The sequence below is a fragment of the Pogona vitticeps genome, chromosome 14 (assembly GCF_051106095.1).
Source record: "Pogona vitticeps strain Pit_001003342236 chromosome 14, PviZW2.1, whole genome shotgun sequence".
In the NCBI taxonomy this organism is placed as follows: Eukaryota; Metazoa; Chordata; class Lepidosauria; order Squamata; family Agamidae; genus Pogona; species Pogona vitticeps.
Genome location: NC_135796.1, coordinates 4,200,687 through 4,224,956, shown reverse-complemented (window position 1 = coordinate 4,224,956; position 24,270 = coordinate 4,200,687). Strand labels below are relative to the sequence as shown.

At 41.8% G+C, this 24,270-nt stretch overlaps 1 protein-coding gene across 19 annotated transcripts in view; it reads left to right on the top strand.

Annotated features, from left to right (window-relative positions):
• The window catches only part of CIT (citron rho-interacting serine/threonine kinase), a 133,302-nt gene that overhangs the window by 79,153 nt on the left and 29,879 nt on the right, over nt 1-24,270 (top strand). For 13 of the 19 annotated variants that reach the window (XR_013539169.1, XR_013539170.1, XM_020811615.3 and 10 more), the window contains 8 exons: nt 1,452-1,649; nt 5,885-5,938; nt 15,707-15,904; nt 19,509-19,702; nt 22,133-22,268; nt 22,916-23,020; nt 23,438-23,578; nt 23,727-23,834. Coding sequence is in view for 17 of the 19 variants with exons in the window: in XM_020811615.3 (XP_020667274.3) it covers nt 1,452-1,649; nt 5,885-5,938; nt 15,707-15,904; nt 19,509-19,702; nt 22,133-22,268; nt 22,916-23,020; nt 23,438-23,578; nt 23,727-23,834 (1,134 nt within the window). In the remaining 2 variants the exon portion in view is untranslated. The remainder of the gene's footprint in view (nt 1-1,451; nt 1,650-5,884; nt 5,939-15,706; nt 15,905-19,508; nt 19,703-22,132; nt 22,269-22,915; nt 23,021-23,437; nt 23,579-23,726; nt 23,835-24,270) is intronic. The other 6 variants (XM_078381611.1, XM_078381609.1, XM_078381614.1 and 3 more) reach the window with 1 other exon arrangement.

Sequence of the window (24,270 nt, the reverse complement as noted above, 5' to 3'; positions counted from 1 at the left end):
TGTGCTCCTGTTAATATTGCTGCAGCTGCTGGTATAATTGGTATTCAACAGCTACTCAATTCGCACCAGCAACAGGGCATCTCGGAAGTCTACCAACACCTTCATGTCCTATGGGGTATGCAGGATGACTATGAATGACTGTCTACAACTTAACCTTCACACGGCCTTTCTCACGAGTCAGCAGTGGGGAGGTGTTGCAACTGATGCAGTTAGAACCCCTCAGCATGGCTTTTATTCCTTTTGCATGGTGTTTTTTTTTTTTTTGCTAAAATTTTGCATCGGCCTGTAAAGAGAGTAACAGGACATCCAATATTTTCCTTATAGGAAATATTTTGGCATTTGCCTCCCTCTGAAGAATAGGTGAAAAGGCATTTTGAGTGACAAATGGCCTGATTAAATGTAAGATGGGTCTCAATACTCAGAGGGATCATACTCTTAACATTAGTAGCCAGAGTATTAGTTAGCAGCTGTGAAAATCATGTATTCCTAATGTTGTTCAACTACTACCTAAGCAGAAAATGGCCAAAAAGAGAAACCTAATGGCCTGCTTAGCAAGGCTTTTATAGCTTATAGTTTGAAATTAGGTCACTTATTTTTATAAACATTCCTTTTCATCTGTGACCTACCCCACCCTCCTGCAAAAAATATACAAACATGTCAAACAGCATCTTTCAAAGATAAATTTGTTAAGGCGTCACTGTTCCATGCTAATAAAGAAAAAAGTGGAAATGAACATTGAGCTGTATATGGATGGAAGGAAATATTCCATGGGTCATAAGTTATCTATTAATTATCTAATTTATCCATGTATTGTCCTGCTGACAACCAACAAACCACAGTTTGTTATGCCAAATTCTGGTATCTTCCCTTTTGTCAGCTCCTATTTCAGGATGGATGGCTAGGAAGACAAACAGTTGTTCTGGGTTCATGAGTACCCAAACAGACACAGCTCAGACAAGGCAGCATTCAGAAGGCAACAGCAAAGCATGGCTTCTAATTGTAATTTGTGAATGCCTATCAAACTGAAGTTTATGGGCACAGTTTGATATTCAACCACTTGTTGGAATTCAGCAAATCCCAGCATGACTTACTGATACATATAAGCGTTGCGCGCGTGCACGCACGCACGCACGCACGCACACACACACACACACACACACACACACACACACACACAGTACTCCAAATGAAGCAATATATTCTTGTATAGTTGAGCAATGTGTTGCATTATGATGCTATTCTAGGAGGAAATCACTAAACATGAGCAGATGGTGAGTATCCCAAAGGCAATTTTTTTTGTGGCATAAACTTTTTGCTGGTTTAAAAAGACCCATAAGATGGGAAACTCGTTCACATTGCCTAGCATCACCTTTCTTGGTGTTTCTGGAAGACGCCAAGCAACCGTGCAGTCTGGATTTGCTAAGTATCAATGCTGTATTTAAACTCTCCAGGTGAGCCTCGAGCACGAGGAGCAAAAACTGGAACTCAAGCGGCAGCTCACGGAATTGCAACTCACTCTCCAGGAGAGAGAATCTCAGATTTCAGGGTTGCAGGCTGCCCGTGCTGCCCTGGAAAGCCAGCTTCGGGAGGCTAAAACTGAGCTGGAGGAGACCACCGCCGAGGCAGAAGAGGAGATTCAAGCTCTGACGGTAAGCTGCAGAATTTTAAGCTGAAATGAGGAGTTGTGCCCCTCAGGATAAAAAGTACGCTGGTCTTCTGCTAGATCGTTTTGAAATGATGATATTGAAATGTATCCTGCATTGCCACCGCTGCTGTTGCTGCTGTTGTTGCTGCTGCTGCTGATCTGGAGATGGCTTCGCTTGACTTTTCCTGCTTCTCTTGGTCTTGTATCTTATTTCATCGTTTGCTGAAAATGCACCCCTTAGCACTTTGCCACTGGCCTGGCTGCCTGCGATACTCTAGGAATGGCAGCCCCAAAAAACAAAACCAGTGGCCTTTTTCCATTTCTGCCAAATGCTTTAATGTTTTTGGGCAAGGGTAGGTCCACAGAGCGGTGACGTTGTTTTTCCTTCTTGTGAATTTCACTGACCAGAATAATGGGAACATCCACAACCGAGTAGAAAGCAGTCATTATTGCCTCCCCTGCTTGAAATGTGCCATGCTCAAGAAACTTTGAAGCAGATTCACTTTCAGATTATGTTTAGATGACAATCTGAGTGGAGAACTGGATCTTCTGACTAGCTAGCTTAAAGGCCACTTGGTTCTGGTAAAATGCCCAAGTTCAGGGTCTTCCAAGCCCTACATCGGGCCTCTGTTCTTTGCCGCAGGTGTGCTACTTAAGAGATCCCTCTTTGTCAGTTGCCTTTGTGGAATGTTATCCAGACAGCAGGTCCATTTCGCGAGAGGGTAGGGGAGAAATATACTTTTGGTGAATGGTCTTTTGAAAGAAAAAGAAAAGTCCTTGTGGAGCTCTGGAACAGATATGAAATGAACGAGTCCTAAATCAAAAAGGCAGAAGCAGATATTAAAGATAGCCTAGAAATGTTTTTTTTTTCAATTTGAGAACTCAGACATTGAAAGAATCTGGTATTTACATCTTGTAAACCAATCCGAAAACAAAGCAAGCCAAAGAACAATCATGGGAGATCAGATAAGTCCTTGCTAGGAAGGTCTTGCATGATCAGGCATAAGGATTTTCTCTTCCAGTTAGCTATGTTTCTGCCCTTGATCTTTTAAACAGAAGAGCTGCCTGTAACTGAAAATCAGTAGCTTATTCCTGAGTCATGCTTTGGTTTCAGAATATAAGTTGTAGTAAGCGCCAATTGTGGCCTGTTCTTACTGTTGCTTGCTGTATACAGTATTCTATCACATCTCCCAGTGCCTTTTGTGTCTATGAGTACACAGCCAAATGTCTCTCAATCACTGAAATACCCTGTTCAAAGATAGAAGTATTCAGAGAGCGTCCATCAAACTGTGATCCCATTATAATCCTGTCCACTGAAAGGTTATACCTCTGGAAATGAATGCCAGCTTCATCTTGTTTTCCTTGAAGAAACGCAGCATAGGGCATAAGACCCTTCCCAAATATCACACATTACTGAGACACAACCACTTACGGTATTTTTCGCACCATAAGACACACTTTTTTCCCACAAAACAGGGGGGGTGGAAAGTCTGTGCGTCTTATGGAGCGAAGAAAACAGATTATATTTTCCTGTTTTCTTCTCCTAAAAAATTGGTGCGTCTTATGGAAAGGTGCGTCTTATGGAGCGAAAAATACGGTAATTTTGCTAACATATTCTGCCTATACATTAATGTATGTTTTTGATTTTGAGGCAGATTGGTTACAGGTAAGTAGTCACTTTGCTTTCATGTTTAAAAACAATTGTTCCTTTAAATATGCTTCCCTGTTTCACAGACATCTGAATGAGGAGCTTCCTCTTTAATATGATACTTTGACGTAAGCATCATACTAAAGGGCTACTGAACTCTTATATTGTAAATGAGCTCCTGGAATAAGTGCACCTTGAACTTGTCCCCTAATGAAAGACGCTAGTCTTTAGTCGTGCTCTGTGTGGTGACTGAGACCTTCTTTTAAAGTATGTGCCCTTTGCCCCTCTGAATTGAACTTAAATGTCTACTGATATGGACTGGTTGTTTTGAAGAAGTCTTGTCACTGGAAAAAGAATATGCTTTGTGGAGTTGGGTCCTCACTTCAACATCTGCTAGATTTGTAGGTTGCGGAAATGATTCCCTCTTGCTTTGGCTGCCAGCTCTTCACTGAAGCGGCTGTCTTCAGTGGCATTTGCATCCAGCTGTGTCGGAAGTGGGTGTTGTGTCTCAGTGGAAGCTAATGAAAGGAACTGGGGCTGCCTTTCATTAGGGAAGACTTTTCTGCATTTGCAGCTGTTCTTTTGGGCTTGGGGGAAATCAGCAGAAGCCTTATGCATGCATTGCTCATGGTGTGGGTATCCTGCCGGGGGGGGGACACGTCATCCTCTTCAGTACTCTAAGATGCCTATAGTTGGATTGCTGCCAATTAGAAAATGCACTATTGTTGGGGAATTAATGAGTGGTGGGTGTCATGCTGTATCCCAGATGTGGTCAACCTGAGGCATGGGTGTTGTAAGAGAAACAGTTGGTAGGCGTTTGTATTAGTTCTGGACGCTGGGGTTCCTGGACAGTGTTATAGCCTAGGGCGATTTTTCACCTGATCTGTTATGCTCCTGCATTTTGTAATGCAGTTTGTTTTTCAAAAAAGCTTGAAAATATAATCACATTGTCTTTTGCATTTATTGTGCTTGAGACCCTGGAAGGCTACTGCCTGTCAAGGCAGACAATAATGAGCTAATTGGGAGAAATAATCTGACATGGTATAAAGCAGCTTCCTATGAAATACAAAGTCCCCCTAAGAGAAGCATGCTGAAAATGCCTGTGGGCTTGGTAGTATGCCAGTTTCTTTTTTTTTTCTTGCTCCTTCCTAGTAGACAGGCTGTTCTCAAATCTGCAAATTTCAGACACAACTACCCCGAGGCATGGAATGGGGCTGGGTGAACAAGTGTGTGTGTTGTCATGCACATTAGACAACTGCTGTCTTGAACGTCTTACTTCTGACACGCTTGCCAGAAAAGGTTGGCCACTGCTTCTCTGTCTGTTCCCATTGAGTGCAAATCAAAATCATTTTTGCTTGTAAAACAGCCTTTCAGATGCGTGGAGATTTTGAGACATCTGGCTTTTATGCTATTAGGGCTTGGCATGCTTTGTAATAATATTTTGCTTGACATTAAAATGATATGGCTGCAAGATTTGTACTTCCTCAAAAGAGTTGCTGTTTCAGTCTAATGATTCCATTGCTTTCATTTTGGATATGGAAGCCAGAGGAATGATGGAAAGGTTCTTGTTTGATCCTTTTTCAGTTGATTGTGGAAGAAAAAGTTCATTTTCTAGTCCATCGCTTGACTTGGGCTGAGCAGCTGTTCTTCCTTCCTTCCTTCCTTCCTTCCTTCCTTCCTTCCTTCCTTCCTTACCTACCTACCTACCTACCTACCTACCTACCTACCTACCTACCTACCTACCTACCTACCTACCTACCTACCTACCTACCTACCTACCTACCTACCTACCTACCTACCTACCTACCTACCTACTGGAGCTGATGGGTTGAATAAAGAAGAACTATGGAGCCATACATGAATACCAGTCTCTCTGCTACAGTTTGAGACTGAAGGGAGAGGATTCGGTGGCTGGAAGATGAACTTCCTCTTTTGTCACACTTAGCTTCTGAAACAAATTAAACAATGCATGCCTTATCATGATTTCCTTAAAACACAATGCTTTGTGTCTTCAAATAAGTTCAATTTTCTTTTTCTAAAGACATATGGTAGTTGATATTGTTGCTCTGAGGAAAAGCCAGGTTGCTAGGTAGGCTTGTGGAAGAAGTGTTTTGGAAAATTTTCCTGACACTTTCTTGTGGGCTTTTCTAACTTGTATGTGTGCAGAAGGTTTAAAATATTGTCTTTTTTTTAAGGTTGCATGAAATAATAGTTCAGATTTAGAAATAAATACACAAGGCAAGCAAGAATATTTTAAAAGGCAAAAGTAAAACTTGAATATTAAGTGGCAACCATCATAAGATAACTTAAAAGGAATGTACTTTGTTAATACAGTATATGGTCTTTGCTAAGCAGCTATGCATAGAAATCTACAGGTAGCTCCAGGAAGGACACTGTAATTTGTAATTCTCAGGATGCCTTAAGTCAATGCAACATCTGGTTCTTTTGTCCTGGTAGCGGTCATATCCTGCAGCATCTGCCTTCTAAACTTCGCTTGCTGGTAGATTGTCCCGCACTTCATTTAGAAACGGCTGTTGGATTCTAAATCTAATGTATGAAAAAATTGATGATCAACTTCTTACCTCCTTTAGGCACATAGAGATGAAATCCAGCGTAAATTTGAAGCCCTTCGTAATAGCTGCACAGTGAGTATTAAATACAGATCATTGAATTATTTTGAAATTAAGGCTGAGGAAAGAAACAATCTAATTTTGATCCTTGGAGACGAGGGTTCATGATATGTCCCTTTGCCTTCAAGGAGTAAGCAGCACCAAGACTGATTGGATTGCTTCTTTAGATCTCAGGTAAATCTCAGCTTAGAGGTTTTAACCTGATTTTAAAATTGACAGTGTTCCTCAATTTTTTTTTTAAAAAGTCAATATGAAAATCTCATTGCAGTGCAGCTAATAAGAATGGTGTAGCAGCTGCAACAAATGCATGCAAAAACATGTACATATGATTTTTCTCCTTCTATTCAGAGGAATTTATCCCAGCACTGTAGTGTAGAAAGGCAGAGGGAGGCACCTAGCTAGGTTAAGATGCCCCTAATATGAAATCTGGCTATGGACAGGGTTGTAGGCAGTGGTAGTGTCAGGTCTCTCGTCTTTGCATAGGAAAATGCCATCAATGCTATCACTTCTGAAATGCGGTGTGAGTGTGCCTTTGCTACAAACACTGATTTTGGCTGAAGCTGCACGAATATCTGTACATTCCTGCTTTGGATCTTAAATTGTATGAAAAATCTGTGTGAAGCAGCTATAAGATTTCCCAAAGAATCATGCAAACTTTCATTTCTGATTTCTTTTTCCTGCCATCAGCATTTTAGTTTCTAAAGTTTAGTTATCTCTTCTGGATGTTGTTAAAGACAGTACATTGTGTTTGTGTGCACGTGTACACACACAATATTTTCTCCAGCATTATGGCTGCAAGATGCAGATAAAGGATGCAGTGTCTTGAAAAAGAATCTCACTGAGTCTCAGTGCAAATACTATGTGTTGAGGAAAAAGTATTTTCAGTTTAAATTTCTTTCCTTTTCTAGCTTTTGATGTTGGAAGTAGTATCAGAACAGCTGAAGAGACTTTTAGAAGTCTCTTAATGGTGTAGTACCAGACAGTTTTTAGAGGCTGTTGGTTGATAGAAGCTTTTATTTCGTTCCTGTCTCGCTATTTCATGTTCTGAGCTTCTTTCCTGACACGAGCATGGGGAAACAGCTGAGGACATCTTCTTTTAGACATGATTTAGTCTGTCTCCCAAGCTTTTAGCTCAAAATATCTTTTCCACCATTTTTTCTTTAAATCATGAACCTTCTTGAAGTTCTCAAGAACTTAGCAAATGTTGGTTTGCACATATATGTTCATCTTTTGACGACTGCACCCTCACAGCAACCATCAAAACCTCTGTATATGGAAAGAGCTATCATGGATACTGTACTGCAGGTGGAATCGTTGTGCAGCTCCATCACTGTGAATGCAGTGCTTTTTCCATGCTCAGATTGAGCCGCCCTTTGTCTAGTGTTTATTTCAAGCCTGGAGAAATCAAGCAATCAGCATGCACGTATCAGCCAGCCCAGCCTGTTGATTAGCTTTCTTTTATTTTTATGAAAGAGACAAATCTCTCATCGTGTAGGTCTGTCACACTGACAAATTTAGAAGAAGAGCTGATACATGCCAAAGGATGATTGGAAGGTTATTCTTGTCCTTTATGCTGTTCATGTTGTACAGAGACACTGGATACTTGTGGAGGTCACCTTGTAAGTACATGGGTCTGTGGGGAAGAAAACAGGGAAGGCAAAGCTTCATGTGTTAGGCAAACAATATGATACTTGGAGTAAGCAGCCCAAAAGGTTTTTTTTTTCCTACTAAGGCTGTCATGACTTCTACACAAAGATTCATAATCTTCCACTCTGGGGAGGGACAAAGCTGTTTTGGTGCCAAAGCCAGAATACTGTTTCCCTTCTTTCAAGCAGACAGAGTGAACTGGACAATCTCTAGCTCTTGACTTAACGTCTAAGCCCCTCTGTGGGCAAGGGATGGTCTTCCTCAACCAGGTTGCTTTGACCAAGGAAACACTTAAGTTCTTGGTTGGTTGGGAGGACGTGAAAATGTGGACTTGAAGTCAAAAGAAAGCAGGAGAATGGGAGGAAAGAAAGACGGCTCTGGGGCCGATTGCTGACTTTAACTCCCCTTGTCCCAAATGGTGGTAGCCCTTAGCAGATTATCCACAGAAATGCAAACCTTGATGAAAAGGTTAAAGTATCTGTTAATAACTGTATGCTGTCAAGTAGATTCTGACTTATGATGACCCTATTGGGATTCTCAAAGTATAAAGTGGTGGTTCTCAGGAATTGCGCAGTTTGCTCAAAGCTATACCAGGTGGTGGGCCATGTAATTCCATCAACCACACAGAATGGAAATTTGAACTCCTAATGACTGGTTTTAAACCAGCTGCTCCCATCCAGTGAACTACATCTGTTCACTTCATTACTCATAGGGGAGGTTTTTCCCCCCGTCCCACCCTTAGCTTCCTCTCACTATTAATGTGAATCCCCTGTGAAAGAGGACTTAATTCCTTGGCCAAAGGACTCTGGAGGAAGAAGACCTCAGAGAGCAAAATAAAAAGGCTTTGGAAGAAAGGCCTATTTTCTTTAATGCGAGTAGATTCTCCAGTGAGCAGTGGATTCTGGAACAATCATCCAAGAAGACACTGTTCCGGGATTCTAAAGTCTTCTTCAGGGAGTTGAGAAGATTTCCGGTGACTTAAGTGGATGGCGTTCATGAGATAGGCAAGAAGTACGTTGCAGCTTCAAAGGACCACCTCCTTTCAGATAACCTTTTCTTTTCACACTTCTGCCTCCAGCAATCCCTATCTCTGTCTCCAGCAGTACTGTATGCAATTTCTGGTTACCATTTCTGTTCTTCCACTTCAGAAGCAATTGTGTTGTTGCAAGGTGTCATTTATTTCGGAGCAGCCAGGATGTTCTGGTCAGATGTTTCTTTCCTGTGGACTCCAGCTATGGGGGTTATTTTTTGTCTTCTTCATGCTCTGTCATCTAAGATCCTGAATCCAGCATCCTAGTTGGGACATGCAAACATATTTCCAAAGCCAAAATCCCAACTGTGTGTGTGTGTGAGAGAGTGTGCATCCACAGGGTGCAACTTCCTAAATCATCAGAACAAGTGAATCAATTCTCTAGTTTTTCTCAGCACACAATCAATTGGCTAAGTTCAGAAGTTGGGTCAGTGGATGTTTGTAATATGTGAGAAAGCAAATAAGTAAAGCAAAGCAATTTATCATCATGTCTCATAAAACAGAATTTAACCTCCTTTTTTAGGTCTGTCATAGCTTTAGCTATACATTCATGTCAACTAGTCTGCTTAATCAATTGCTTGTCTGGTTCATTGCGGCTAACAGAAAAATGTATGTTTTAGTACTGAAAATGTACATGCTGTTCTCTAAACCTTGGCTGCTTTATTTGTTGTAACTGTGTTGATACTGCAGATTGTATTTTTAGGCTTGATTTGTGATGTTTCTTGATTGAGAACAGGGGGTAATATCATGTAGTTATTCACCTAACCGAAAGACTGTTGTAAAAGCTGGGAATGTTTAGTGCTAGTTAAGCATGTACAATTCATTTAATCATAGTGTTCAATATGTACTTAAGAGATATATGTGTAATACTACATAGTACTAGGGACGTGGTGGCGCTGCAGGTTAAACCGCAGAAGCCTCTGTGCTGTAAGGTCTGTAGATCTTCAGCTGTAAGATCGAACCCACGTGAGGGAGTGAGCCCCCGTCACTTGTCCTGCCAACCTAGCGGTTCGAAAGCATGTAAAAATGCGAGTAGATAAATAGGCACCACCTTGGTGGGAAGGTAACAGCATTCTGTGTTTACGTCGCACTGACCATGTGACCATGGATTTGTCTTCGGACAAACTCTGGCTTCTATGGCTTGGGATGAGCTCCTTAGAGTCGAACACGACTGGACAAAAATTGTCAAGGGGAACCTTTACCTTACATAGTACAGTGGTGCCTCACACAACGATGTTAATTGGTTCCAAAAAAATCAACGTTGTGTGAAACATCGTTCTGTGAAACACCATTTCCCATAGGAATGAATTGAAAACCGGTTAATACGTTCCAATTGGAACGGATTGCCATCGCTGAGTGAAAATCCCCATAGGAAACATCGCTGTGTGAAACAATGTTTCCTTCATTGGAATGTATTGAAGCCGACTCAATACATTTCAATGTCTTTGCGAAGTCCTTTTTTGCTCCTGTAAAAGTGTCTTACAATGTTTGGAAGCTGTTTTAAATGATTGCAATGGTTAGCCCACCTCCCGAAACCTATGCAAACTGATTTTGGTGTTGTTCTGACACTTCGTTAATTTATGATGATTTTTTGTTTTCTCCATTGGAAACCATTGGATGGTCTGTCTAATGGTTTCCAATGGAGAAAACAAAAAATCATCATAAATTAACGTAGTGTCAGAACAACACCAAAATCAGTTTGCATAGGTTTCAGGAGGTGGGCTAACCATTGCAATCATTTAAAACGGCTTCCAAACATTGTAAGACACTTTTACAGGAGCGAAAAGGGAGATCGTTGTGTGAAAATCCCCCATAGGAAACATCGCTGTGTGAGGCGGCAAATTTAACAGAAAAAGGCATCGTTGTGTGAATTCATCGTTGTGTGAGGCACCCGTTGTGCGAGGCACCACTGTACTTAAAACTCCTAGGCATGCTTACCTCCAGTGTTTAAGCAATATACTGGGACTGGTTAGGCCTCATCTTGAGTACTGTGTCTGGTTCTGGACACCACACTTTAAGAAGGATATTGACAAACTCAAATAAGTTCAGAGGAGGGCAACAAGGGTGATCCGGGGATTTGGGAACCAAGCCCCCCTATGAGGAAAAACTGAAAGAACTGGGCATGTTTAGCCCTGAGAAAAGAAGACTATGGAGAGATAGGGTAGCACTTTTCAAATACTTGAAAGGTAGTCATACTGAGGAGGGGCAGGATCTGTTCTCAGTGGGCTGATGTTATAGAAAACCAGATTTAAGTTGAATATCAGGGGGAAAAAATTAACAGCAATACAACAATGGAACCAGTTGCTTGGGATGTAGTGAACACTCCAACGCTGGGGGCATTCAAGAGAAAATTGGGCAACCTATTTTGAACAGACTCAGTGGCCTTATAGACCCCTTCTTACTCAATTATTCTATGATTCTGTTTCTATTGGGCAGTACCCGTCATCCAGAACTGAAGGAAATGGTGGCATATAAATAAAATAATAAATAAATAAAATAAATATCCTTCCTCACTTTGAGTTACCCTTTTCATTTTTTGTTTCTTTGCCTGCCTTGGATTCACATGATTTTTTCTTGGTTGGCAGCTGGATGTTCAAGGCAAACCTTGGCCTTTCTGTTTCTGCTGTCCAACTTCCTGGCATTTGAGAAGCACAATGGGCACCTAAACCCTTTCACCCTTTTCCGTTAGTGAGAGGAGGGAAAAACATAAATAAGACAGCATTTCAAGACACAATGTGTGTAAACAACTTAGCCTTGCCCTTCAAACTTAGGCTGATGATTCCAACACTTTGAAGGACGAGTGGGGTTATTGCAACGTAAAGTTGAAGCCTTCCTTAGCCAGAGCGTTGCTATATTTTTCAGTTTCTGTAGAAAAGTGAGCTGTATTCTGCAGATGGTTTATAGATGTACAAAATTTACTGTCTCAGTCCCACATTTGTCATAATTTCTGGGCTAAGAAAAGAACTGCCAACTTCTGTGAAGTTTTCTTGTTGGTAATTTTTACTTGCCACAGATGAGTGGCTATTTACAGCTACGTGATTCAGTCTCTTCATTTATAGTGGGTTGTGTGCAATGATGGAGTCTTCATGGTTTTTTTGTTGTTGTTGTTGTTTTGGCAGACGTGTAAGCATGTGCTGTCCTCTGCAATCTGTAATGTTTAAACAACTTGTCCTTGTTAGTACTATGGGATAACACAGTGGTTCAGGCATTGGCTGGGAGTTCGATTCCCCCGCTGGGACTCCTTGGCAGGGGCTGAATTCAGTCATCCAAAGGGTCCCTTCCACTCTGCAGTTCTAAGATGATGGCAATTACTTTCTTGTGGAAAAAACAGTTTTTGCTTCCCAGCCCAGGGTAAAAATCATATTTTTGAAGCAAACTCTCAAAGTACAATAGCATCTTTTGTTCTCTAAACATACCATCAAAGAAATGGTTCTTTAGAATTTTTCAAAACATATTTACACTTTTAAGAAGAGACTCCGATAAGACAGTGACTTGTCACAAAGTGGGTGTGGTGGTTTTCCTTTCACAGTTTTAGAAACCACCCAGAAAGGGTGAGCAATCACTCAGAAAATTATCTGAAGGTGTCCCCAAGGAAGTAAAGTTATTACTGTTGAGTCGCTGCCCTCATATCAGCAGAAACAGCCCCCCTTTCTGCTCTCTCCATAATTTCAAATTTTGTTTTCCATGTTCGTTGTCAGAAATCAGGAGTATTATTAAAGAACTATGTCTGAAAGTTCATTTGGACGTGCAAAGATAGAGGTTTGGTTCATTGTTTCACGGGATCCTTAAATTGATGTTATTTTGATCCTTGGTTTTCTTACGTTTAAATCAATATATGCTTGGGAAGAAATTATAACACGTGCTGTTTGCTTCCTTAGGTGTTTTGTAAATAATACAATAATGTAGATATAGTTTGATATTTTTTCACATGGTTTTTGAACTTTTACCATAACTGTCATATTTTATACCTTTTCCCACCTTATAAATTGCCCTTTCTGTGGGTGCTTTAAAGACAATGTATAGTAAAACAAAATAAAACCTGGTTTAAAAGTTGAAAAGAAGTCTCAAATCAGTAAAAGCAGACTCAATAAAACAGCATAGTAGTAAGAAGGAAGTAGTACAGCTAATAAAAAAAAAGGTTAAGGAGACAAATGCCTTTGTTAACTAGCAGCTTCATAGCAAGTATTTCATATTTATACAGAAGAAGGATTCCTAGTTATTCAATGTATATTACAGTGGTGCCCCACTTGACGATTACCCCGTTAGATGAGGAAATAGCTTTTTGATGAGTATTTTGCGATTGCTTGACGATTGCTCTGGGAACTGATTTTTCGCTTAACGACGATCAAAACAGCTGATTGTCGGGTCTTCAAAATGGCCACCCGCTGTGCAAAATGGCACCCCGCTGTGTTTTAGGACGGATTCCTCGCTATACAGGCACCAGAAAATGGCCGCCCTATGGAGGATCTTCGCTGGACACGGAGGTATTTCGCCCATTGGAACACATTGAACCGGTTTTCAATGCATTTCAATGGGTTTTTTACTTTCGCTTGACGATGATTTCGTTCTACAGCGATTTTGCTGGAACGGATTATCCTCATCAAGCGAGGCACCACTGTACAGTGTTTGGGACATTATATGAACTGCTGAATAGCTCTGTGGTTTAGGTATCTGGCTATGGAGCCACAGACTGGGAGTTTGATTCTCCATTATGCCTCCTTGGCAGGAGCTGGACTCAACGATCCATAAGGGTCCCTTCCCACTCTGAAGTTCTAAAATGATGATGATTACTCTTCTGCTGTTTGGATTTTCTCCATAACCTGACTTGAATGTTGAAGATAACCCACATGTTCCCTCTGACAGGCAGCGTTGATCTGCTGTGACCTAGAACTTGCTGTCTTTGGGCTGTGAGAAAAATCTATCTGTCTTAGGAAGAGATTGGGGGCTCTTTGATAGATATGGCCTTTTTGGATCAGGCCAGAAGTGGATGTAATCTAGCATTTGCTTCCTGACCAACTTGGCCTGAAACAACTCATAAGCAGAATAGCAATAATCTATGCTCGCTGATTGTGATTCTGCAAATGGACTAAAGTTAACAGAAACGACAAACACCCAGGAGGAAAGCGGTCTCGGCCAACTGTTCTGCTAACCTTTGAAGATCACAAGCAATTGGAAGAACAAAAGAAAAAGCAGCCTTCTCTATACTTTGAAAATCTGTGATTTAATTAGTCAGGGTAGTCCCTGAACTGGTGCAAACTGCTTATGGTTCTATCATGTGTTCACAACTGGCTGTAGCCAGTCGGCCTGACTTATGCTGAAAACCTTATCCGTGCTTAGTGGCACTGATCCTGGACAACATACATACTGTATAGTGGTAGTACATCATCTTAGAACTGCAGAGCTGGAAGGGACCCTTTGGATCATCAGGCCAGACTTGATGATCCATAGGGATCCCTTGCTGATCCCTTCCAGCCCTGCCGTTGTAAGATGACATACTTCCAAGGCTGTACATAAAGTTTCGTTGACTTGGTTTGTAACCCACTGGCATAGCCCTTGAGAGCTCTATGTTACGTTCACGCTGCAACGTGGCAACAGGCTAGGACTTAGAGGAGGCTTTTTCACAGAATGGAAAAGTAAGATATTGGTCTCTTCTCTGGAAGAGAATAAGAGGGGGACCTCAAACAGGGGCCTGAGAGAAAGTATTGACTCCATGAAACATGGCCAGAGCCTTTAGAAGAGAGGCTGTCCTTGGGAGCAAAGAGCCCTCCTAGGGTACTCGGTTGAAATAGCTCAGTCAAGCAACTTGTAAGAAGATACATCAGCCTCTTAGTCAAAGGACTTTGGGCACATTCCATGAAATCAAAGCTCAGCAGTGGGGAGGGTTGTATCTTTTCCTTCCTTTTCTCCCACTGTCTTTCTTTAGCTGCCTGTCGGGAGATGCTTTTAGCTGTATGCCTGTCCCCTGAGGAATGAAAACAATCTTTATGTCCATCCCATTGTACTATAGATTGGTAATTTGGGTCCAACTTTAATTGTTTTGTTCACGGTTCAAGTTGGTTTGCACCCACGGCTTTTTCTTGTTTCACTCTCTCATCCCTACTGCTCCCTTCTTCTTAAACCAGTGCAAAAGAAAAATGCTGCTGGTACCTCTGGTTGTGGGTAAGACCCGTGCAATCAAGTTGGTTGTGCTAGAACCAGAGCAGAGCAGTGTAGCAGTACATTGCATGGTTATGGGTACAGTGGAGTTACAGTACGTAGATATACTGCAGGGATTGTCCTACTAAATGTTAAACCATGCAGTTTCGTTTTAAGCAAACTTGTCTGCATTTGTTTGACTTCTTTCTCTTCAGTCCTGTCGACACCGGCAAGGTTAGTGGAACACAAAGTATTATTTTGGGATGATATGTTTCAGTGCCCAAGGACCAGACGTTTTCTTAAATGCATTGTTCCCTGGTTATTTTTCTGTTGCTCATTTAATGCGTATGTCAGCTTTCTCCCAAGAAGTTGATGCACTGCCAAGCATTTCTCCTCACATTTCACAATGTTGCCCTTACCTCTACTGACAAAAGAATCCTGCCCCTCCTAAATCAGAACATGTTCTCTTTGCAACCTACTGGTTTCCTTTGATTCTGTCCTCTTCCACCACCAACCACCATTACAGAATGACATTGTAGGTAATGATATTTTGTTGAAAGAACTCTCAGATAGAAGTTACAAACATCCCTCTCTTGAAACGTAGCAAGTCTATTCTCCAAAGAGGATCATGCAAGGCTTGGAGACGGAAATCCGTTTGTTTGTGTTGTTTATCTCATTATGGCTGCTCAGGAGAGAGGGCTGTTAATAGCTGACTCCCAGTTTCATGCTCTTATTGCAGTGATATGTTCTCTTATCAAAATAAAGCGTCACATTGCAGTGTAAATGTACACATAACATGAAATACCAGATCTTCAGGCAAGGGCTAAGAGCTAGGCATGGCCCAGGCCACAAGACTGCATAACGAATTTTATAGAAACCCATGTGCCAGGTTTCGGGATTTGACTTTTAAGAAGATTTGGCTAGTCACCATTTATCTTAACATTCTCTGGCTTATTACTATGTTTATTTAGGTGATTAGTGATTTGGAAGAGCAATTGAACCAGCTGACGGAGGACAACGCTGAGCTGAACAATCAGAATTTCTTCCTGTCCAAACAGTTAGATGAGGCTTCTGGGGCAAGCGATGAAGTGGTCCAGCTGCGGAGTGAGGTTGACCATCTTCGCCGTGAGATCACGGAGCGAGAGATGCAGCTCACCAGTCAGAAACAAGTAAGTGTTCAAAATTAAAGTGCAAAAAAAGTACAGTATATAACAAAAGCTTTCATGGCCTGCAGGCTAAAGCCTAAATCCAGTTGCTAGTTCCATACAGAGAAGGCCCATTGAATCAATGCAATTTACTTTTCAGCAGTTGAACTGATTCAACAGTTGATTCCGTTTGGTGTAGTTTGATCTGTTATTTGGATTTAGATGTATCAGACTTCCCCCTGCTTGAAATGTTTACACATCAAATCCTCAACTCCTTTATCCAAATGGAGGACTAGTTGTAAATACTCCTTTACTCCAGAATTCTGTACTTCAGACGTTTATCTCCTGCCCCGAGTTGAAACGCTCCAAACACTCCATTAATGTTCATAGTTCGGGTCTTCATCGGGCAACACAAGTAGAACATACTGACCTTGACCAGGTACAGCCCTGCAAAGTGGAACAGAGGGAATCTCCTTGGACTCCAGCACAAGATACAGCCCAGGTTTCTGAGTACAATTTCAAGCCACACAGGCCACTGTAACGATGCGTCCTCCAGCACTGAAGTGGTTAACCTGGCGGTGGATTGTTGAAGTTCCTAGAGCAGCACTTTAGCTGTTCCTGGTCCTACAGTAGCAGCCACCTTTGTAGCAGTCTAATCATCCTTGACTTTCTTTTGGCTATTTGCCTTCCATACCCTTTCTCTCTGTAAGAGGCTTGTGTGCAGAGTAGGTCCTCTCGTCACTTTACCATTATTCTGAGTATGTTCAAAGTTGATTGACAAGCAGAAGCAAACATGGTTTCTCATATCCAAAGTACCATATTTTTCCGTGTATAAGAGCCCCCCATGTATAAGACCCCCCCCCACTTTTCTAATCCAAAATTAGTGATTGCAAAAAACACGTTGCTATGCGGATTTGTCATTAAATGGTGCACTCATTCAGCGAGGCACCACTGTATAAGACGACCCTCAATTTTTAGTCTAAAGATTTTAGATAAAAGTATAGTCTTATACACTGAAAAGTATGGTAACTAGACATCCTTTCCTGACCTTTCACCACTTGGGTTCTTGAAGACTCAGCTTGACCTCTAGAACTAGGTTGCTGAAGCCAAGCATTTAGCAAAAAGTCCCGTCAAATAGGTTGAGTTATGTGCTCCTTTGCCATCTTCTGCCTCTGTTGGTTAGGATACTAGGCCGTAGCATACTGCCTAGGACTAAAATGCTATTCATTAATACATGGCTTGCCTCTAAGATGTTTTTGGCCACAAAGCAGGTGGTGAAGGCATCCTCTGTTGTCTTTCCCAACTTTTGATACTCAGTGACTCACTTCAATGCTGGGTGGATGGATAGCTAGCTAGCTAGACCATACGTCTTTGCAGGTAGTACATTACTGATATTGTGCAGGAAATGGTTGATAGTAGAGACAAATTTGTCCTGTCTTTTTTTGTTTTTTTAAGCCTTGTGACACAACTTGAAGTCATTTCTATAAATTGAGATAGGGAAGCTGTGGGCTTCCAGGTGTTCTTGTACAGCTTCCAACGTGTTAGTCCATTGGCCGTGGTGACTGGAGCTGATATTATTTAAAATGCAGCAACATCAAGAAAGCCACAGTTGCCTGTTCCTGCCAAAAAATTCATTTATGCATAATGTGGGAAAATAGAGGAGGTTGACCCAGGTAATCTCTCGTAGCAAAACCGGGAAATGTTGGTCTACCCTTACAGCCCAGTATTTTACATCTAGTGGAGTCGTGTGATGAACTGAGTTGCAGACAGCAAAACCCAATGCCTAGTGAAGCTTGCCACTCTTTACTCATAAGGCTCTCTGTTCTTTTTGTGAAACAGATATTTACTTAGCCCTGAATTTAGTGTTGGTCGGGTTCATCGGGCAATCCAATCCAAAGTGGTTTTGGAAACAAGAGAAGGTGATAAAGTTGTTTGCCCATTCTTCCCACATCATTTACAATTTCATAAATTTCTAACATGTTATTTCCATCCCCTCTCCCCCAAAACTAAGAAGGCACAAGCAATTTAGCCTTTCCAAGAAAGGACGGTTTCTCTTGATTAATTGCTCCCTTTCTGTATCTCTTTTGGCAAGACAGTCATGAAACAAAGCAGTGCAAAAGATCTAAAATTGCGTCTGAACCCCCCCCCCCTTTTTTGTTTACATTTTAAGGCATGTGCTCTTTTTAAACTGGAACAGCAGCGCTGGGGAAAAGAATGCTTAACATCCTCCGCTCTAAATTCTAATCCAAATTCTGTCTACCCTTTTCAAAGCTGCAAGACCTGCATTTTGGCTTAAAAAGAAAAAAGAAAGACATGTTCATGGATTATGACATGTACATTATGACATTTTGTTTTGTTTTGCTACAGGCATGGGAGCTTTAGAGCAGGGCAAATAGACCAGGAGCAAAACACCTCTCACATAGATTTAGAGAGAAGAAGAGACATAATCGATGACAACTAATTTTAAGGTTGTATGTGTGGAGTGTGGTGGAATTTAGGAATTTTCATAGTAGAACTAAAGCGTCATATTGTTTTTGTCTTTTTGTTCTATAACATCCTTTGAAGTGTGTCACCCTAAACAATCGGTAATATATTCCAAATGCTACAGATAGAATCTGCTTTGTATGAATTTTTCATGCAAATAGAAATTTTAAAAAATGGACCACACATCTAGCAACGTTCTCTACTTCCTCCTCCATTTTACTTTTTGAAAAGGTACCCATATTAGTCTATCCTAGTATATTCCCCCAAAACAAAAGAAAAATAAAAAACAAAGAAGATAAGAAGCTCACATTAAAATATAGTATGTAGTTTTTAAGACACTGCTTTTTTATCTTCTTTATTTTACTTGGCAAAGTAGTTAAACTACTGTTCTGCAGCCAAAATTGTGCTCACAACCCTGGGTTTAATCCCAGGTAGCCGGATCAAGGTTCACTTAGCCCTCCATCCTTCCGAGGTCAGTAAAAAGAGTACCCAGCTCACTGGGGGAGCAATGTGTAGCCTGCATAATTAACTTGTAAACCTCCCAGAGAGTGCTTGAAGCGCCATGAGATGGTATATAAGCAGCATGCTTTGCTTTTGCTTTACTGTATCATTGTAGCCTATAAAAATATCCTTTTAAAGAAGATGTCTATGCCACTCACCAACTGGGAAAAATACCATAGTGGAGTACAAACTCTGTCGTACAAATGTGAACTACATGCAAATACAGAGGTCAGTAAAACAAAAGAAAGAAGGCTATAAAGACAGTATTAAGATAATCCAGCAGATGTCAAAAAAACTCATCACCTAGTGGACCACCTGGTTTAAAAGTTAATTTGCTTGTTTCCACGGTAACCCTTCTTTGTTGGCTGTAATGCACTCGGTGGGCCAAATAGCCCTGATCTTCCCTTTTCCTCTGTTTTAGCTGCCCATGAGCCCAGGAGAAGAGTGAGTACCACCAGCTGAACTGTCTATGTTCTTATGTTTACTTGGCAAGAGTCAGACTGTGTAGTTTCTTCCATTTAGGAAGCCTAAACGTGAGAAACTTTGATCCCCTTCCATGAATGAGTATGAAGAAGTTTTATTTCAGAACAGTGCAATGATTTCAGGTAGAAATCAGAAAAAGGACTTAAATGTTTGTTTTCAGACAATGGAGGCCTTAAAGACAACCTGCACTATGCTGGAAGAGCAGGTAATGGATCTGGAGGCTCTCAATGATGAACTCCTGGAGAAAGAGCGCCAGTGGGAAGCATGGAGAAGTGTTCTGGGGGATGAAAAGACTCAGTTTGAATGTCGGGTTCGTGAGCTGCAGAGGATGTTGGATACAGAAAAACAAAGCAGGTATGGGTATTGCGTGTACAGTGCAGGAGAACCGTGGAGAGAATTGCCCAGAGACCTTTCGTTCTAGAAATACAGTGGTGCCTCGCAAGATAATGTTAATTCGTTCCGCGAAAAACGCTGTCTTGTGAAAACATCGTCTTGTGAAACGCGGTTCCCCATTGGAATGCATTGAAATCTGTTTAACGCATTCTAATGGAAAAATCGTCATCTTGCGAAAATTGTCCATAGAAAACATTGTCTTGCAAAGCGCAACAGCGATCGCAAAAACCTATCGTCTTGCGGATTAATCGTCCCGCAAGGCAATCGTTTTGCAAGGCACCATTGTATTAAATATATAGTACATATTGGCTGGTAAGAAAGTTCTAGCCCAATAAACAGGTACATCAGGTAACTTCAGCTTTAGGAATGCTGATTGCTGTTTCAGCATTTGCTGTCTTCGTTGATTGGCAGCTGTAGCTACTGGGTTCTGTTGTTTAAAATTTGGTACAGGCATTTCCTAGTATCTCAAATGGGATCTGGCTGGTGCTTCTGAGCCTGGCTAGAAAAACATTGGTCACCATCCGTTGTGCCTTAGTGATATCCAGGTTAGAGATATGCAGCATCCTTTTTGTAGGAATGATTCCCCGTGGAAGAGAGGACCTGACACAAGAAGGTTAACTCCTCCTTACTGAGAAGGCAGGACCAATACACGCTTCCTCTATTAAGTCTGTGAGGACAAAGTCTGTCATCCGTCTTAAATCTGCCTTAGTTTTCAGGCTGTCAGAAACAGCCTCTGGAACAGGTTCATGAGCTGGCTTGCTTACTTGCACGCTTGCTTGCTTTTCCTTCCGAAATTGTTCTTCTTTCTCTTCCCTTCCCAGCTTATTCCATCATGGATTAAGCTGCTGGATCAAGGGGCGCGGAGCAAAGAGGTGACCTCCCATCGTTCTGAGCCAAGTCTTCCTACTTTCTTGTGCTTCTTGCCAGAAGAGCAGAAGGCCGTAGCACAGTCTTTTCCGGCCGAGGCCCATGAATTGTCATTATACCTGTTCAGCCTGGCATGTAGCAGACTGTGCAGCGGAGGGAGGATCTTCTGCATGACTGAGAACCCCTGCCAATCTAAACTATTCCAGGCTGTTTGCCATGTTGGCCAGTGCAGGCAGGCTGTGGCTGTGTGTCTAGGGGAAGACGGTGGTTGGCGGTCTCGATGGTTGACGTGGTCCTGTGATTGTGGTTTCACTCTGCCACCTGCCTGGTCTGCTGTGGCCTCATCAGGCAGCGATGCCCAAGGGCTCTGATGTTCCCCTGATATTTCAGGTTCTTCAGCATATAGACTGGTGGAAAGATAACTTCTGTCGCTCAATGGGAATTCTACTTCATAGGCCCACCAGAATTCAAATGACCGCTAATAACGATTGATAGGAGTGAGGGCCTGTTTTCAGGGCACAGTGGCCCAGGATGTCTGGCCAAGGAAAACTGGGTCAAGCCTGTATCTGCTGGCTGCAACTGCAGGCAGCCCCTTTGGCATTCTAGCATTCTGCAGGCAATGGGCTATTTCATATAATCTAGCCCCAAATCATAAAATGCTTTAATAGCAATGCTAGTTTGAAGTATGCCTGGAAACAAATCAGTCGCTGGGGAAGCTGTTGTAACAAAGGAGTGGCATGTTTCATGTCAAAAGCTCTACTTGAAGTGTGGCCTCAATATAAGGGCCCACACAAAGTTTTTGAATACTTTTCACAGACAGACTTGCCTAAAGTACATTAGTTTCAAAGAGCATATGGTGTCCACCTATATGGTGTGGCTTTACCTAGTGTCTACTCAACTAGGATGCATTCCTGTCCACAGCCAAGACCCAGGCATCCAGGAACGGGACTGAATCCAAATTTGCACCAAACGGACGATCCCATTTTTTGTGCAGGCAGTGCAGGCTAGATTGCTGTCACCTGGTTGGCCTTTCACCTGAAAAGAGTCCCGTTGCCATGCCTAGGTTTAGCTCCACCATTGTTTCCTCTCATTCGGTCTGTTACTGACATTAGCCTCTGTAATGGAAGAATAGCTTCATGGGGATGGGCAGCCCACGGCAGGATGGTCATTTAAGTCCAGCCCTGCTTATAATATAGACTGCTTCGAGGTACAGTTCCCTTTGGAGTAGCCATTTGTATAACAGAAACCCTAATTAGCTGCCAACTGTCTTATTCTGAATCACCATATGGTCCTAGGCTTTGATTCCAGCTTCTTATTGTGGCAACTTGGATCTCTCTCAGTGCAACAGACGTGCTTGTGTGTGTGTGTATCTGCCTGTGCGTATAAGCATGCTGCAGGGAGCATCATGATATAGGGACGATATTCTGAAATGATGACTTTGAAAGCCTGAAGCAGTCCTTTCCTGTTGAAAAAGGCAGTTTCAGAAAAGGGTACAAGGAAGTATGCTAATTATTTTTCATACAGGGTGCGAGCGGATCAGCGTATAACTGAGTCCCGCCAGGTGGTAGAGCTTGCTGTTAAAGAACATAAAGCAGAGATCTTGGCTCTCCAGCAAGCATTAAAGGAGCAAAAACTCAAAGCTGAAAGTCTGTCAGATAAGGTTGGTAACTTAATAGTTTCACACTTTTGCAGTGATTTGAGTTTAATGGGGGGAGGTTTTTTTAAAAACAAACAAACAAACAAACCCATCAGTTGTCCTTGTTTTCTAAGATGATGCCCCTGGTCAATTTGGTCTTCTGCCAAACAGCAGAATCAAAGAGAGAGGTCCCTGTCTGTGTGCCACTTGCAGTCTAAATTTTGGTATTGAGATACACCTGAACGTATCGAAAGCGGGTATAGGTGTATGAAGCTAGGCGTACTCTGACCTTTTTAACTGAGATGGGGAATCGAGGAGGTCAGAGGACACCTTCCTTGAAAAGTCAGGAGAAGGGAAGAAACTTGAAAGTGGAACTAAGCAGGCATAAGGGGCTCAGCAAGGGGGAAGGATGGAAGCCTTTGAAAGAATAGGACTGTTTAGATCAGTGGTGTCCAGCCTTGGCCCTCCAGATGTTCTTAGACTACAGCTCCTAGAAGCCTTCATCACCACCTCTGCTGTCCAGGATTTCTGGGAGTTGAAGTCCAAGGTTGAACACCACTGGTTTAGATCACATGAGAGAGATAGTACTGGAAGAGTACTGGTGATGAGCAAAATACTGGTTAAGAGCATTTCATGCCTAATGTGTCTGTGCATCGGTGCTAAATATCTAGCTGAATGATTTGGAGAAGAAGCACGCCATGCTGGAGATGAATGCTCGCAGTCTGCAACAGAAGCTCGAGACAGAACGTGAACTCAAGCAGAGGCTTCTGGAAGAGGTAATATCCAGGCTACCACGAGATGCCATGTTCCTTTATAGAGAGGGTCTCACAGTTGTACCATGAATGTACCTGTTGTATAGTCATTCCGTCATCCCTGGAGTCTCCTAAACATTGTGATTCTGAGAATTCGGGATGCAGTTGGGTTAGCTACAGGAAGAAAAGGCCTGATTAGATAAGTTCTACCAACACATTCTGCTTAATATGTTGAACAGTTCTGTGATCAAGCCTGGTAGGGGCCTCTGTTTTCCAAAGAGCCAAACACCAACATAGGATATTCAGAAGTCATAGCAGTAGTGACAGAATGGTTATAAGAGAATATGGTTTGCAGTTAAAAGAGGTGTTGAATCATTTAAAAAATTTCTGGATTTTTAAAACCTTATTTTATTTTATTATTTTTGATCTTCTTATCCACAGCAAGCAAAGCTGCAGCAGCAAATGGATTTGCAGAAGAACCATATATTCCGCCTGACTCAAGGCCTGCAAGAGGCTTTAGATAGAGCAGATCTTTTGAAGAATGAGAGGAGTGACCTGGAGTATCAGTTAGAAAATATCCAGGTGAGCAGAAAGCAACTGCTCTTGCATTCTTGATTTTTTTAAAAAAAATTCTGCTCTATATTTTGTAGAATTTCTATTGACTTTTTTTGTTTCAATGGGCATCTGTCATAACACCTGATTTTTCGTTCCGTTTTTCTCATAATTCAAGGTTCTCTTTTCCCATGAAAAGGTGAAAATGGAAGGCACTATTTCACAGCAAACCAAGCTTATTGATTTTCTTCAATCGAAGATGGACCAGCCAGCCAAAAAGAAAAAAGTAAGCATAGCAGATAAATGGATTAACTACTGCCATTAAATATTTCCATATGGTGTAAAAATCTGTGTCTGTGGTTCAAAGAATTATCTGCTGCTAAGACCTCAAATCTCACTTGGTTTGGAGGTCCTTTGATGCTCCTGAAGTACCTTTTTTGCCTATCTCTTATGATTAATTTGTGATATTAAGCCATGCTAAATGACAAACATGCCCTAAAGTAAATGTTATAAAGACAGCATACAGTATTCAGCTGACTACTTGACCTCATAGCAGTCCTTCTCTGATCTAACCAGTACGGAGCCATTGGGAAAAGTGTGTAGAAGTGGTTGCTCAGGATTGTTCGGCCCATTTTGATTAGGATCCTGAGAGAGCCTGATTAGTGAGAGGAGGCAGAGTAGAGATAACAGAAATCACTATCTGTCGAGGAGGATGACAAGCA